This window comes from Jaculus jaculus, chromosome 4 (assembly GCF_020740685.1).
Source record: "Jaculus jaculus isolate mJacJac1 chromosome 4, mJacJac1.mat.Y.cur, whole genome shotgun sequence".
NCBI classification, from domain to species: domain Eukaryota; kingdom Metazoa; phylum Chordata; class Mammalia; order Rodentia; family Dipodidae; genus Jaculus; species Jaculus jaculus.
The window spans coordinates 3192479-3208985 of NC_059105.1; the positions used below are offsets into that span (position 1 = coordinate 3192479).

Here is a 16507-nt window from a genome sequence, read left to right on the forward strand (position 1 = left end):
ACACGTATGGGACGTTAATAAGTGACTTCTTAAATAATAAAATGCCAAGTGCTAAACAATTTGCTAACAGAGTCGAGAGGTCTCCTTGGATGGGTACCCTTTTCTCACTGCAACAGCCCGTTCATACACTCAGATCCAGCATGCACAGACAACAGGTGAGAGTTCTGTTCACACCCTTAGCCCTGGCACACATAGACAAGATAACAGGTGAGAGTCCCTTTCACACCAGCAGACGAATGGTGAGAGGGGCCTGTTTATACCCTCAGACCTGACACACACAAACAAATGGCTGACAGCCACCATTCACGTCCTCAGACGCAAGTCCTGACACATGCAGACAGCAGGCAGGAGCCCCTTCACCCCTCTGCACGGCGCAGACAAGGCGCACTTGAGAAAACCCTCTCCAGCTCTGGAGTGCTGCGTCCTCTACAGCCTGGCAGGGGTCACCAACTCTGAGGAGATTCCCCCAGCGTTCCCCTCCATGGTGCCTCACGGCGCCCTGGGCACGGAGGCCTAGCAAACCTCACCACCTGCTCTGCTCTGGCCTCTGAGCAAAGGTCTGAAAAATCTGTCACCCCTTGTCTAGATTCTCAATTCACTCCTTCACCATCTACTACAGAATACTACGTGCCAGACATTCTACTGAGCTGGGAATTTAACAGTGAACATTCACGTGATATCCAGCCTACCACTCTTATGCTATGAAGTGGAAACTGATTTAAAGCTTATGGAGTAATGATTTAATAAATAGTTAAACCACAAAATAGCATTAATGAATGACAAAAACATTTTTTAAAAAATCACACCTTCTAAGGCTCAGGGAACGCTGTGGAAGAGGAGGTGAAAGCAATGTGGTTAAAGGAACTTGCTTGCAAAGCCCAGAGGCCTGGGTTCAACTCCCCGGGACCCATATAAAGCCAGGTGCACAAAGTAGCACAAGTGTCTAGAGCTCTTTTGCAGTGGCACTAGGCCCTGGCATGCCCATTCTCATTCTTTCTCTCTCCCCGCTTGCAAGTAAACTATTTTTAAAAAAGAATGTAAGAGCTAGAGGATTGGGAGGAGCACTTTGTAACAGTCTCTTCTTGACATGAGGTGACCATTACATTCATGACCTCATAGCAACTGCTGTTACCTGCACAAGATTGTACACCTCAATATTTTATAGTGGATGATGGAGAGCAACACTGACAAGCAACAAAAGAAAGCCATCAAAAATAACAGTGAGCGGGCTGGAGAGATGGCTTAGCGGTTAAGCGCTTGCCTGTGAAGCCTAAGGACCCCGGTTCGAGGCTCGGTTCCCCAGGTCCCACGTTAGCCAGATGCACAAGGGGGCGCACGCGTCTGGAGTTCGTTTGCAGAGGCTGGAAGCCCTGGCACGCCCATTCTCTCTCTCTCCCTCTCTCTGTCTTTCTCTCAGTGTCTGTCACTCTCAAATAAATAAATAAATAAAAATGTTTAAAAAAAAATAACAGTGAGGGCTGGAGAGATGGCTCAGCAGTGAAGGTGCTTGCTTGCAAAGCCTGATGGTCTGGGTTTGATTCTCCAGTACCCACATAAAGCCAGATGCACCACGTAGCACACACATCTGTAGTTCACTTGCAGCAGCAAGAGGCTGTGGCATGCCTATTCTCTCTCTCTTTCTTTCCCCCTCTTTGCAAATAAAAATATTTTTAAAATAAAAGTAATGGAGTGACTAATTGGAAAGAAGGGGTTCAGTGAGAGGGTGGAGGAAGGGGAACAAAAACGGAAATGAGAGGGAATTGTGATCAAAATACAAAGTTAAAAATCTCCGACTTCTCGCTGCACCACGAGCACAGCTTGAAAGCCCAGAAGTAAGCGCAGCACAAAGGACCCGCGCTGCAAGGCTGCGTCAGTGGGAAGCCGCAAACAAGCGAGACAGGAAGTTTACCAGCGGCTGCCAGGAGCTGGGCTGAGAAAGGAAACTGGGAGCAACTGCCCTGGATCCTTTTGGAGGTACCAAAAATGTTCTGAAATCAATTAAATGGTAGTGGTAGTTACATGACTTTGTGAATATACTTTAAACACCACTGAAGTGTATGTTATCTGAACTGTATTTCAATAAAGCTGAATTATTTTTAGGCAGGGTCTTACTTTAGGCCAGACTAACCTGGAACCAGGCCAGCCTTGAACTCACTGCAATCCTACATCAGCCTGCTGAGTCTGGGATTATACCTGTGAAGCACCAAGCCTATGTAAAGCTGATTTCTTTTTTAGGAAAAAAGAAAGAAAAAAAAAAGACACCCCGCAAGAAATAGCGCATTATTGGGTTACTTCTGGGAACCCAAGTCTACCACAAGTCAGATTCTTAAAGGAAAACCAGCTTTCGAAGCACACCATAGGACAGACACAGTCCAAGAGCCACACAGGCTTTCTCAGCCCAAGTTTGAGCGTGAATGTACCTTCTTCTCCAGCTTGTCGGGCTCTCTGCTCTTCTCCCTGTCGGGGTCCCTGGAGGGCTCCCCATTCTTCCCTCTGCGCCGTTCCCGGTCCTTTGCCTTGTCGCGCTCCCGGTCCCGGTCCCTCACCCTGTCCTTGTCCTTCCCGCCCTCGCCTTTCCTCTCCCTGTCCCTGTCCCTGTCCCTGTCCCTGTCCCGCTCGGCCTCCCGCTCCCGCTCCTGCTTGGTCCTCGCCCGCGCCCGCTCCCCCTCGCGGTGCTTGTCTCTGTCCAGCTCTTTATGCCGCTCTCGGTCTCGGTCTCGGTCACTCTCCTTCGTTTTCTCCTTGTCCCTTTCCTTTTCTCTTGGTTTGCTTTGTTCTTTCAGTTCTTCCTTCTGTTTTCGCTCTCTGCTTGTACTTCTCTCCTTTATTTCAGAGTTTCTTTTATCCTAAGAAAAATATGCATACACACACGTCACCTACAAATGCTTTCACTTAAACCCCAGATCCACTCTTGTTTTCAAAGACTTACAATTTGCAGCTCACCTCTTTGTGAGTCCTGGACTCTCCTTCCTTCACGTTCTTATTGTCAGACTCGTGAGCTTTAGAGGTCCGTGAAGCCCTTGCCCTGGCATCTCCCTTCTCCCCGGCTAAAACTCTCTTCACCGCCTCATCGCTGGACAGCTTCGTCACATGTCAGGAAAGGGGAAGATGCGTTAGCATAGCCAACAAAGCAGCAATCCAGGCTCTTCAGTACACATTTCCATCTACCAGCGAGTGCCGGAGAGTAAAACAGTCAAATCGAGTGACTGCCACAAAGCACAGCATTCCTTGAAAACCATTAACAGCAGGACCCACCCAAGCTAATGACTGCTACATAGGCTGTCGGTGTGAACATGTGTGTGGCTCCAGTACAGCTGACTGCAGAGCCCTACATAAGTCTGCGACTGAGACCACAGAACCCAGCTCAAAGGTTAGGTATGATCTAACCTTACACTTGTCAGTACAGCTGCTACAAAACAAACGGACAAAAAGTAATGTGCCAGTGAGGAAAAGTGGAACCCTGGAGAAAACAGGAGGGAAGGTACAATGTTGCAGTCCCTAGAGGAAGCACTATTGGCAGGTCTCTAAAGTACTAGACCCAGAGTTATAAGTGCAATCCAGCAACTTCCCTTCTAGGTTCATACCCAAAACAACTGGCCTCAAAGACAGTGCACAACACCTCATTCAGAGAAGCATCATTTACGACAGCTAGAATACGCAGGCACCTAAGTGCCCTTTGAGAGATGAATGGGTAAGCAAAATGTAGTCCACCCAAAAGGAGGAAATTCTGACCTGTGGTGCAACATGGGTGGTCTTTGGGGATGTGATATTAGTGATATAAAAAGACTATAAAAGACCACCTATCTGAGGTAATGAGGATAGTCAGATTCACGGAAAGGGGAACAGTGGTTACCAGGGGTGAGGGAGGGAGAGAGGAAGCTCTTGTTTGGTGGGTACAGACTGTCAGTTTTGAGAAATGCAGAGTGGATGACAGTAATGGTCACACCAACTCATGAACATATTTCATTCCATAAACAATGCACAGTGAGGTAGTTTAAATGGATGCCCCCCAAAAGAGTCAAGGGTTTATTCAATCTTGTAACTTGGTGTCACTGTGGCTGGATTCTAGGGTCCAGCCCTGAGGTGTGGGGTGGATCTGGAATTCCAGTCTACAGGTATGCAGGGTGCTGGAGCTGTGCCTGGGTTCCTGGAATGCGCTTGCTTATGATGCTGCTGGCAGTATTTCTCTCTGTGTGGACCTGTGAAAGGGGGCCAGCTTCTTCCACCATTACGGAACTTCCTCTGGATCTGCCAGCTTCACATAAATCCCTTCCTCCCATAACTTATGCCTGGCTTGGCAGTTCCTCCCAGCAACATGAAGCTGACTACCACACACAGCAACCTGGTTCAGATGTCTACACTGCTTGGATCTGTGAACGGTAACCTGGTCACGTTACTTCCATCAAGCACTGAGACATGGAAGCAAAGCAGAGGAGAGCCCACAGCACACGTCAGAGGGCACAGTGTGGCTCAGTGAGGGAACAGACAGAGCCTGAAGGGAGGAAGCAGCAGGCTCCTAGGCCAAGCCAGCTGTGCCCCAGGCAGTGGGAAGCCAGCAAGGTGCAGGAGAAAGGACAGAAACCAGAGCTGCATTTCAGGAACAGGAGCAACATATGAGGCTGGGGACCAAAGGCAGTATGCTAGTAAACTCAGTTAAGCCTGAGTGCTGGACCAATGCCTCCTAGAAGTGGCATGACACCACCATGCCCCTCGTACCCCACTGCTGCTCTGCGGGCTGACCCCACCTGCCCACATTCGGGCACGTCTAGAGCTCATCCCAGCCAGCCTGCCTTAGCCACACTCTTGGTAAAAGACCCGCTCTGCTCCACCGTGGGAGGCCACTTGGCTTGTATAAGGATGGAAAGCCCTGAAAGTGACCTCCTCCAATGTGCAGGCTAATGAGACCCAGGCTGGAAATGAGAGAAACTGAGGCCCAACGCCCAGGATGCCAGCCACAGCAAGGAACATAGGAAGCCCAAGTCCAGCCCGCGGACATCAGGACAGGCTTCCTTCAAAGGTAGCATGAAGACCCATGTTCCCAGGTGGCACTGACACCTGCAGGTCCTGGGCAGTGTGGCCTGCTTTACATCACAGCTACAGGTGTTGAGAAAATCTCCTTAAAACACCCACTATGGGCTGGGGAGATGGCTTTGCAGTTAAGCGCTTGCCTTTGAAGCCTAAGGACTCCGGTTCGAGGCTCGATTCCTCAGGACCCACATTAGCCAGATGCACAAGGGGCACATGCATCTGGAGTTCATATACAGTGGCTGGAGGCCACTCATTCTCTTTCTTTCTCTGCCTCTGTCTTTCTTGTCACTCTCAAATAAATAAATTTTAATTTTAATTAAAAAAAAAACACTATGCTGAAGTTCTCTTGCCCACACAGAGCCCTTCCTCAGCCCCTACCACATACCTTGTTGAGACAACACTTGCCAATTGTCTGAAGCAGTTCATTGGTTTTTTCAGGCTCATGCCCTGCCACGATTCGGGCTGGTTTTGCCGACAAGGGCTCTCCTGACACCATCATAACCACATCAATGGCCTTCTGTAGGAAGCTAATTTTTGCATCTTTATCCTGAAATGTTTCCATTTAAAAAAACAAATGTGCAAATAAATACTTCTAAGAGTTTGTACTATCATCAGCACGTTCAACGGCAAGGATGTATCATCTTAAAATAAAAATGTAGAATTACTGATCTTTCATAACCTTGTATAATCTTTTATTCTATATACAAAAACCATTCATTAAAGCTTTTAATGTGGGTAACGGGTTAGCACTAACCCTTGAAACATGAATCCTGATTTGGGTTTTTAAGAGACATAGGGTCCTGCTGTGTTGCTCAGGCTGGCTTAACTTGAGGCCCTCCTGACTCAGCCTCCCATGCACTGCTCCCACACCTGGACTAATTCTGTTTTTTTCTTTTCTTTTTAAAATTAGGCCTTGTGGGTTGCTGAAATTGCTTAGCAGTTAAAGTGTTTGCCCGCGAAGCTGAAGGACCTCGATTCGATTCTTCAGGACCCACGTAAGCCAGATGCACAAGGAAGGGCATGGGTCTGGAGTTCCTTTGCAGTGGCTAAGGTCCCTGGAGCACCCATTCTCTCTCTCTCTCTATCTATGGCCCCCCCTCTCAAATAAATGAAAATTTGTGTCCCTCCTCCTGACTCAACATTTGCATCCTGGGATTAGAGGTGTGCAACCCCAGGCCTGGTTCTAGTGCCGCTTTCCAGTGGATAAATGTAGCATGGCATGCGGGCACCACAAAAGGGTAAAGGAGATGAGAGAGGGTGCCTATCAAGTCAAAACTATTGCACTGTCTACCACCACAGACACGACCCATTCAATAGTGCATAACCAATAACAGCAGCTCCTTTCATGAGGTGGCGGGGGTGTGGTGAGAAGGAACCCTCACCCAAACTTACCTTGACATTATCTGACTTCATCTCCGTGTCTGTGTAGAGACCTTTCAAGAAGCCAGTCATCCTGATCACCTTGGAAAGACAGAGCAAGGCCGTCACACACACCTCACAGGAGCCCACATTAACCTCACTCTCAAGAGTGGCCAGAACCAGGCACACCCATCATCCACCACTCCCTTCAACCCCTTCCTCAACAGAAGTTTGACATCTACTACATAAAGGGTCCAGGCTTGAGAACAGCCAGCTGTGGGAAACGCAAAGACCATACACATGAAGCAGTACTCACTAAGGAAAGAGGAGGGGAGCCAAGGTGGCTTCTTAGGACCAGACTCTAGCAGGGGAAGAGTATGCCCAAGAAAACAAACAAGTCCAGTCCAGCAGAGTCCCCCTCAACGATCTTCAAAGATGTAGGACAGGAGTCTGAGCTGAAGGTCCTCTGCAGCCATTTGGGACCACAAACCTGAGACCTCGAGCAGTTCCAATGCAGCAAAGGTCCCGAGCACAGAGCCTTTCATCAGCCTCGCTTGGATGCAGCCAAGGGACTGTCCAGAAGAAGAGGAACTATGGAGCTCGGGTACCTAAAACTAAGAGTTCCTTCTCCTCCTGCTCATGATGGGAGTGTTCTCCAGTGTATCACCTTGGCTCTCCCTACCCGCTGCCCTCCACCAGTAACTTGGACCCCTGATTATCCCTAAAACTTCCCCACTCCCATACCCAGCTAGTGTCCTGGGTTCTCAAGAAGCACAGGTTTCTATAAAACCAACAAAATAGGTAGCAACAGCATTTTCCCAAAGAAAGAAAGAAACAGAAAAACAGAAGATACCAGGTGCATGGCATATAGTGGGGACATATATGTTTGAACATGTGTCATTCATATATATATATATATATATATATATATATATACACACACACACACACACATATATATACATATACACACACACAGTGGGAACATGCATGCCTCTGCATGTCTCATATACACACACACAGTGGGAACATGTATGCCTCTGCATGTCTCATATATATACATACACACACACACAGTGGGAACATGTATGCCTATACATGTGTCATACACACACACACACACACACACACACACACAGTGAGAACATGTATGCCTCTACATGTCATATATATATATATATATATATATATAAACACACACACACACACACACACATATATATGTATACACACACACACATACACACACAGTGGGAACATGCATGCCTCTACATGTATCATATATACATATATACATATATACACATACACACACACACACACACAATGGGAACAAGCGTGCCTCTACGTGTGTCACATATACGCACACACAGTGGGAACATGCGTGCCTCTACGTGTGTCACATATACGCACACACAGTGGGAACATGCGTGCCTCTACGTGTGTCACATATACGCACACACAGTGGGAACATGCGTGCCTCTACGTGTGTCACATATATACACACACAGTGGGAACATGCATGCCTCTATGTGTGAGATATAGATATATAGATAGGTAGGTAGGTAGGTAGGTAGGTAGATATACACATACACACACACACACACACAGTGGGAACATGTATGCCTCTACCTGTGTCCCAGGTCAGCTATGAATTACATTACTAGGAGGCACGTTTTAAAAACAACAGCAACCTTAAACCGGGCATGTTGGTGCACGTCTTTAATTCCAGCACTCGGGGGGCAGTACGAGGTACACTGTCAGTACGAGGATCGCTGTCAGTTCGAGGCCACCCTGAAACTCCATGGTGAATTCCAGGTCATCCTGGACTAGAAAGACCCTACCTCGAAAAACCAAGCAAAAAAAAAAAAAAAAAAAAACAGCAACCACACAACCCCATGCTAAAGTTGGCTTCTCTGGACGGTGGCTTTTCTGGAGTCAGGCTGCAACTAGGGAGGCAACATAATGTTAGTTATTAACGAATCCAGAAGGTTTCACCTCACACAGGCCACCTAGGGCCACACTCCTGGGTGCTGTGTGGCTCGAGAAGACTGCTGGAATATGCACTCAGCAGCCCGCACTTCATACTCCTGGAACTTGCTCACTCTGTCCCTGTTGAGACTTTTCCAGGATGCTAGCAGTTTAAATTATGAGCAGTAAATTGTGATAGAGACATTAATATCACAGAATGGAAGCTTAGCTTAATGAAAAGCAGTTATCTAGATCTAAACTAAGACGATAACTTGAACCTAATATGTAGAACTTTCCAGGAGACTCTCCTATAATCGGGGAATGTTTTCAAAATGTCAACTGCTCTAACAACACTTAACAAGAATGTGACCGATTATGGATTTAGCTTTATACCAGCAGAGAATAATTTCAGCACTAGATTAGGAAAAGTCCGCAAGGAAAAGCAGTCCTGCCCGTGACAGGCAGCACACACCCTATCCGTCATGTGTCTATCAGCCCCTCACTGCAAGCACACAGCTCATCCCTCATCTGTCTACCGGGCAAGAGTCCACCCCTGCTTCAGTGTTCCCGCTCCCTGCCATGCAGACTTCTTCCCACCCATCCCCAGAGAACGCGAGCGTCGGCTCAGTGAGCACTCTCCCTGTACGCCAGGGGGTGAGAGCACTCTCCCTGAACGCCAGGGGGTGAGAGCACTCTCCCTGTATGCCAGGGGGTGAGAGCACTCTCCCTGTATGCCAGGGGGTGAGAGCACTCTCCCTGTATGCCAGGGGGTGAGAGCACTCTCCCTGTACACCAGGGCCGAGCAGGACTAACAGAAGAGCACAGGCTCTGCCAGCCTTGGCTGTGACGCGCCAGCTCACGTGCCGGCTGGTTCCGCCTTGATCCCTCGGGTCACAGGCTGGCAGCTGCCTACTTCACAGGACAGTGGTGGTGCTGCGGGCCCGGCTCCCACTGGTGCTCCCCAAACACCATCCAGACAGGCTGGAAGGAGGAGAACACCAGTCCAGACAGCCCCCTAGGACATGAGCAGATGTCTGGAGTACGTTCAGTTTTTAACATTCCAGGACACTACCCGTTACAATCTAAGGTAGGAGTTGTTAGAATAGTAAGAAGTGCTCGGCCTGTTGAAAGGAAAACGAAGTCTGAGAACCAACACTAGGCCAGGTATTGAGCTCTGGAGCCACCAAGTTCAACCTGCCTCCTAAGTCCCAACCACACCCGGAAGCCATGTTCCAGTGCCCTCAGGTACACCATGCAGCGACATTGTCACCTCCTGCAGCGACACTCCCAAGTTACCAGGAGCCCTGACAGACTCCGAGGTGAATGTTTGTTGTGCCACTGCTGTGTACCTCACCCAGTGCAGCTCGGCGGACACACACTAACAAACCAGCTCTGGTCTGTCACTGAGGGATGCACCATCCTTGAGTGGGAAAGTTACACAAGGCAGCCCATGGAGTTTACCAACAAATACCAAGCTGGACTTCAATCCTTCCCTCTGAGGCCCCTCTATAACTAGTACATTCACCTACATGTATTTTCTAAGAACTCAGACTGGGGACCCCTGCACCTAACAGCATGAAAACTTTGGTGGTGGGGAAGGGGATGGACACAACGAGAAATTTTCCCAGGATTCACAAGCCTTCCTGGAGGCTGTACCAACAGGGTCAGCGAGAGGAATGTAGCGGGCTTATGGGAGGTAAGAAGACACAAAGGGCTCTGGCAGGCAGAACGGAAGCGATGTTCTACACACAGCAGCAGGTGACAGAGTGTTAGGTGGCCAGGAGTCTCCCTGTAAGAGGCGGCACAGGCCATGCCCGTGCAGAGAGTGGCCCTGGGACCTACTGACCACAAATCTGGGTCTGACTCTGAACCCCTCCGGGCCCAACTTTACCAAGGCCACAGACAAGCACTTAGGCCCTGTGGAACAACAACCCCAACCACAGCCCAATCTCAGACCTGTGACATACAAACCCTCCCCTGCCCAGCACCCTGATCCTGGACTGGCCCCTGGCATGGCCCTGGCCCAGGTCTCCATCCCAACCGCAACACGGCCACAGCCGTGGATACTGTCCTAGCCTTCATCTGCAGCCCCTAGCTGGCCTCAGCCCTCTGACCCACAGCCTGATCCTGGCCTCCAACCCTGAACCAGGCCTCAGACCCGCATCCTGACCCTGAGCAGTGGACCTCGACTTGAACCAGGCCTCGGCCCCTGCATCCAAACCCTGGACACTGGACCCGGACCCTGAACTAACCTTCAGATCCGCACCCTGACCCTGGACACAGGACTCCAACCTGAGCCAGGCTTCAGACCCGCTGTCCTACTCTGGACACTGGACATCGACCTGGGACCAGCCCTCAGACCCGAATCACACCGGACCCCGAACTACCAAGGCCGCACGGCCGCACCCGGACCCTGAACCAGCCTCAGACCCGGCGGGATCGACGCGCCAGGCTCCTCCCCGGCCTTCACCAGGCCCCGGCCCACCCCGGGAGGGCCGCAGCCCCCGGCCCCCGCCCGGCCCGCAGGCCCGCATCCCGTCGGGGCCAGGCCGGCGCGCACCTCGGTGATGATGTCGTGCAGGTAGCGGAACGGGGGCTTGCTCAGCAGCTTCTCCGTGAGCGGCGGCCTCCGAATCACCTTGCCCAGCGCCTCCTGCGTCCGCCGCGCCACCGCCGCGTTCATGGCGCCGCCCGCCGCCCGCGCCCGCGCCCCGCCGGCAGCTCCCGCCGCGCCGGCTCCCAGCCCACAGTGCGCCGCAGCCCGCCGTGCGCCTGCGCGCGCCCGGAGCCCGGTCGCTAGGGCCGCGCGGCCTTGGCAACGGACGCGCGCCGCCCCGCCCCGCCCCGCGACGCCCCGCGACGCCCCGCCCCGCCCCGCGACGCCCCGCGACGCCCCGCGACGCCCCGCGACGCCCCGCGACGCCCCCCTGCCCCGCGACGCCCCCCCGCCCCGCCCCGCCCCGCGCCGCCCCGCCCCGCCCCCCTGCCCCCGGAGTGCGGGCTCCAGGGTGGCAGGAAAGGGAGCCATCACTGGTAAGCGGAGTGTCTGAGAAGACATCAGCTCACAGGAAACCTCCGGGGGGCCAGCTGGTGGTTCCCTGTGCTGAGAAAGCGAGGCAGGAGGATCGCTCTCGCCCCAAGTTCAAGACCAGCCTGGGCGCGCAGTGAGTGAGACTCATCTTAAACTCTGGATCCTGCCCCCATACTTAGTGTGGCTTCTCAGGGGAATGGCCAGTTTTCTCTGAGCCTCCATTTCTGCTCCTGACGTGCCAGCCTGCCTTTCCTACTCCACAGGAGGTGAAGTCCACTGTATTTTTATTTTATTTTGGTTTTCTCAGGGTAAGGGCTGACTAACTAGCCCAGGCTGACCTGGACTGAAACTCACTCTGTAATCCCAGGCTGGCCTCGAACTCACAGTGATCCTCCTACCTCTGCCTACCAAACGCTGAGGTCTAAATGATGTCCTATGCACAGAGCCCTGGCCCATCCCCCTTCTGTCTGTCATGCAAAGGCCTACTGTAAAAACTCAGCAATGTGGAAGCTTTGTGCAGCTCTTTTAATGAATACCCTTATAACTTTTTATTTCACAATCATTCCTAGCATTTTCAACATGTCCTTTTTGTACATCTAAATTTCCATTCAGTATCAACTCCCCTTTCTCAAGAACTTATTCAGTATCTCTTTTCGCACAGTTCAGCTATGAACAAATGCTTTCATCCTTTGCAAGTCTAAATAACACCTTACATTTGAAAGCGTTCGCCATCCTTAAATGGGGAAGTTACAGGCATGAATTTCAAGACAGGCTGTGTGGCTCCTCGCTCAACACAAACCACGCTTTCCTGTCAGGCCCTCTGCAACAACCTCCGTAATTCTACCCTGTGGTGCTGGTGGTCTTTTCCCCAAGTGCTGTGAGGCTTTACTTCATTGGCTTCCAGCTCACATAGTTTCTGCAGAAAAGTCTGTTATTCTAATCTTTGATCTTCCAGCATGTTTCTGTCTGACTTCCAATGTTTGCTTCTGTCATTGGGCTGTCAGAAGTTTGTCTGGTGTATATAGACGGGGCGTTCGGCTTTTGGTGCAGGAGAGTATTGTGAAGGTTTTCAGTCAGGGTCTTACTATGGTGTCCAGGCTGGCCTGGAATTTGAGATCCTCCTGCCTCAGCCTCCTGAGTAGCTGGGATTATAGGCATATACTACTGTGCCTGACTTATGTGTACTTTTTTTAAAACCTAAAATTTACATATGATTATGATTTTTTTTTTTTTTTTTTTTTGGCTTTCCGAGGTAGGGTTTCACTCTAGCCCAGGATAGAATTCACTCTGTAGTCTCAGGGTGGCTTTGAACTCACAGCAATCTTCCTACCTCTGCCTCCCAAGTGCTGGGATTAAAAGCATGCACCACCACACCAGGTTATGATTATGATTTTTATTGTGATTTACATACAATGAAATTCACAATTTTTAAGTGTTCATGTTGATGTGGTCTATTAATTATGTCCAGTTATGCTACCACTACCTAATCAAGAGATAGAAGAGTTTCCACCCCAGAAACATTTCCTTCTGATCACTTAAGCTCATGTCTTCTTATATCCTCTACCCCTAACCCCAGGCAAACACTGTCTGGTTTCTGTCAGCATAACTTTATCTTTTCCCAAGTTCCATACAATGGAAACACACAGTTTGCATTCTTTCTCCTGTGAATGTTTTTGCAGCTATTCAGGTGTCATTCCTTCCTGGGCTGAGTAGTAGTCTGTCAAGCAATTTGGTTATTGACTCATTAGTAGATAGACATTTGGGTTGCTTTCAGTTCAGGATTATTTATGAGTAATCTTGATCTTATCATTTACATAAAGCCCTCATTTGAGCAGTTTTCTCTCTTGGGTTGGAGTTTCTGAGTTCTATGATAACAGTACATTTAACTTTACAAGATCAACCAAACTGTTTTCAAAGTGACTATACCATAATCCATGCCCACCAGACATGTGTGCAATTCCTGGTTGTTCCATGTCTCTGCCAGCACCTGATACTGTCCCATTTTTGCCATTAGTAAGAAATTTAATTTTTTGTTTGTTTTTGTTTTCCGAGGTAGGGCCTCACTCTAGTTCAGACTGACCTGGAATTCACTATGTAGTCTCAGGGTGACCTTGAACTCACGGTGATCCTCCTACCTCTGCCTCCCGAGTGCTGGGATTAAAGGAGTACGCCACCACACCCGGCATAATTATTATTTTTTTTAATCCAAATGCTAGTGGCATTTTCCAGAAAAATTTTAACAGGTTTATTTATCATTCGTATAAAGCTGAACTGTTGAAATTTGTTCACTGAAACATTTTGACTCACATTAATGCTTTACATCCCTGCAGTTATATTAAAACTCCACACACAAATGAAAATGGAAAAACTACCAATACCTGATTCCTGTCCCCTGGCTTTCCCTCACAATCATATACTTAGGTACCTTCTGATAGTATGAGGAAAAAAAAACAAAAAAACATTTATAACTACTGATAACAGAAAGAAGAGAAAAAAATTGAGAATGAAATATTTCTTATAATAGTGGACTCAATGCCAGGCATGGTGGCACATGCCTTTACTCCCAGCACTCAAGAGGCTGAGGTAGGAGGATTGCCGTGAGTTCGAGGACAACCTGAGACTCCATAGCAAATTCCAGGTCAGCCTGGGCTAGAGTGAGACCCTACCTAGGGAAAAAAAATAGTGGACTCAAGCACCTTCTCCACGAATGTGGCTTGCTAGCTGGCTATCTTTTGGCATACTTCTTACGTGTTTGGTATGAATAGGACACAGGTTGGTATCTTCCAAAATGCCAACCAAATAGGCCTCGCTTGCCTCCTGAAAAACACCAATAGCTGCACGTTGAAAGTGCAGATCAGTTTTGAGTCCTGAGCAATTTCTTGCACAAGAGGCTAGAACATCAGTTTGTGAATCAGTTCAGTGGACTTCTGATCGCCTGTAATTTCATGAAATGCCAAGCCGGCAACGACGATGCGATTTCTTCAGTTCCCAGAAGAGGGCGCACTCTTGCCAGCCATTTGTGCAGCCAACTTCCTTGTTTCCATGGACTTGCAGGCAGTCTGCTTTGCAAGAGCCATGGGATAGAGACCTCCTTCCCCACCTGCCTTCTCCAGCTGGAGTTTGGGCTAGAGGCTGCGCTGGCATTAGTGGTGGCAGCAGAAACTGCACACACAATTCCAGTCTCACTTTTTAAAAAATTATCTAGGGCTGGAGAGATGGCTTAGCGGTTAAGCGCTTGCCTGTGAAGCCTAAGGACCCCGGTTCGAGGCTCAGTTCCCCAGGTCCCACGTTAGCCAGATGCACAAGGGGGCGCATGCGTCTGGAGTTCGTTTGCAGTGGCTGGAAGCCCTGGCGCGCCCATTCTCTCTCTCTCCCTCTATCTGTCTTTCTCTCTATGTCTGTCGCTCTCAAATAAATAAATAAAAAATGAACAAAAAAAAAATTTAAAAAAAATTATCTATTTATTTATTTGAGAGAGAGAAAGAGGCAGATAGAAAGAATGGGCACACCAGGGCCTCTAGCCACTGCAAACAAACTCTGGAAGCATGTGCCACCTTGTGCATCTGGCTTACGTGGGTCCTGAGGAATCAAACCTGGGTCCTTTGGCTTTACAGGCAAGCGCCTTAAGTGCTAAGCCATCCCTCCAGCCCCCAGTCTCGCTTTTTTACTGTCCTTCTAGCATGTGCACACAGAGTCTGGTTATATTGGGCACTGATGTAGTGATTAGTGGCTTTGTGCATCATTTTCTGTTCTCATTGAATATTTCTACTCATCTTCAGCAAAACTAGCCTGTAAGGTGTCTTTTAAGAATTTTTTTTAAATTATTATTTATTGATAGGGGTGGATGGGCATGTCAGGGCCTATAGCCACTATAAACAAACTGTAGATGCATGTGCCACTTTGGGCATCTGGCTTTATGTGGGTACTGGGGAATCAATCCTTGCCCAGCAGGCTTTGCAAGTGACCACTCTTGACTGCTGAGCTATCTCCCCAGCCCCCCGAGCATTTATTAAATCAGTACTATGTACAAAGCACTGTCTATGTGCTGAGGATGTAATGGGCAGCCACATGCCTTCTTGAGAGTGACAGCCGCCCTGCCAGCTGCGATCCTTTGCTGCTGGGGCATCACTTCCCATGCTGCATCCAGGATCGTGTGCACTTTGGTGGGCTACAGGAGGCCAAGGATCATGGTTTATGGCTGTAATCCAAATACTCCAGAGGCTGCACAGGAGAATCTTGAGTTCCACGCAAGCCTGGGGTACATGGAAAGACAATGTTTCAAAACAAAGAAGGAAAGAAGGAAGGGAGGGAGGGAGACAGTAGTTCCAGGAGTGTCAGCATCTAGCAGGGTTCAACCACTTCCTTCCGCACTTTACCTGCAGGTGCGCTGTCAGCATGAGTCCTGACTGCTTGAGAGAAACCTAACAGGATGACCAACCATGAGAGAAACGATTTACTGGCACTCACAGCTAAGCGCCTCCCATGGTCCACAGGGGGAAATTCCCTAAGAATTTGTGTGCTTATAGTTCTTACAGGGACCTGTCCTGCTGGCCTACAGTTGTTCTATAGCCTCCAGAGACCTCCAGCCTCTGACTCCTGCCTTGTCAACACCTCCTCACAGGGATGGAAAGATGCTTAGTGGTTAAAGCACTTGCCTTCAAAACCAGAGGACCCAGGTTCAATTCCCCAGGACCCACATAAGCCAAGATGCACAAGGTGGCACATGCATCTGAAGTTCGTTTGCAGTGGCTAGAGGTGCTGGCACACCCATTCCCTCTCTCATCTGCCTCTCCACCCCCCCCTCTCTCTCTCAAATAAATGAAAATAAAAAAATAAACCTCCTCACATTCTGGAAGCTCCATTCTCCGCCACAGAAGCCATGCTGTCTTTCTATTGAGTCCTTTCCTCTGTCTTACTTGTCCCAAGTCTGGGGTCTGTAGTCCAGACTCTCACAAGTGACTCTGCAAGACAGCCCACTGTGGCATTTCACACTGCAGTCCTTGGAACAGTCCCAGGTAATGTGGGACTGGTAGACCAAGCTCCAGGATCCTTTCAAGACTCCCAGAATCCCATCACCCTCCTTATCTCTCTCTCTGTCTCTCTCAGACACACACACAC

The 16507-nt window shown here is 49.4% G+C and overlaps 1 protein-coding gene across 2 annotated transcripts in view; it reads right to left on the minus strand.

Annotated features, from left to right (window-relative positions):
* LOC101616850 (ankyrin repeat and SOCS box protein 1) overlaps positions 1–11047 on the minus strand; it is an 89052-nt gene extending 78005 nt beyond the window's left edge. For both annotated transcript variants that reach the window (XM_045146698.1, XM_045146697.1), the window contains exons 1-5: positions 10919–11047; positions 6421–6489; positions 5414–5575; positions 2944–3081; positions 2421–2846 (exon numbers count right to left, since the gene is read on the minus strand). In XM_045146698.1, coding sequence (XP_045002633.1) covers positions 2421–2846; positions 2944–3081; positions 5414–5575; positions 6421–6489; positions 10919–11041 — 918 coding nt within the window. In that variant the 5' untranslated portion in view covers positions 11042–11047. The remainder of the gene's footprint in view (positions 1–2420; positions 2847–2943; positions 3082–5413; positions 5576–6420; positions 6490–10918) is intronic.
* Between the last annotated feature and the right edge of the window lie 5460 nt (positions 11048–16507).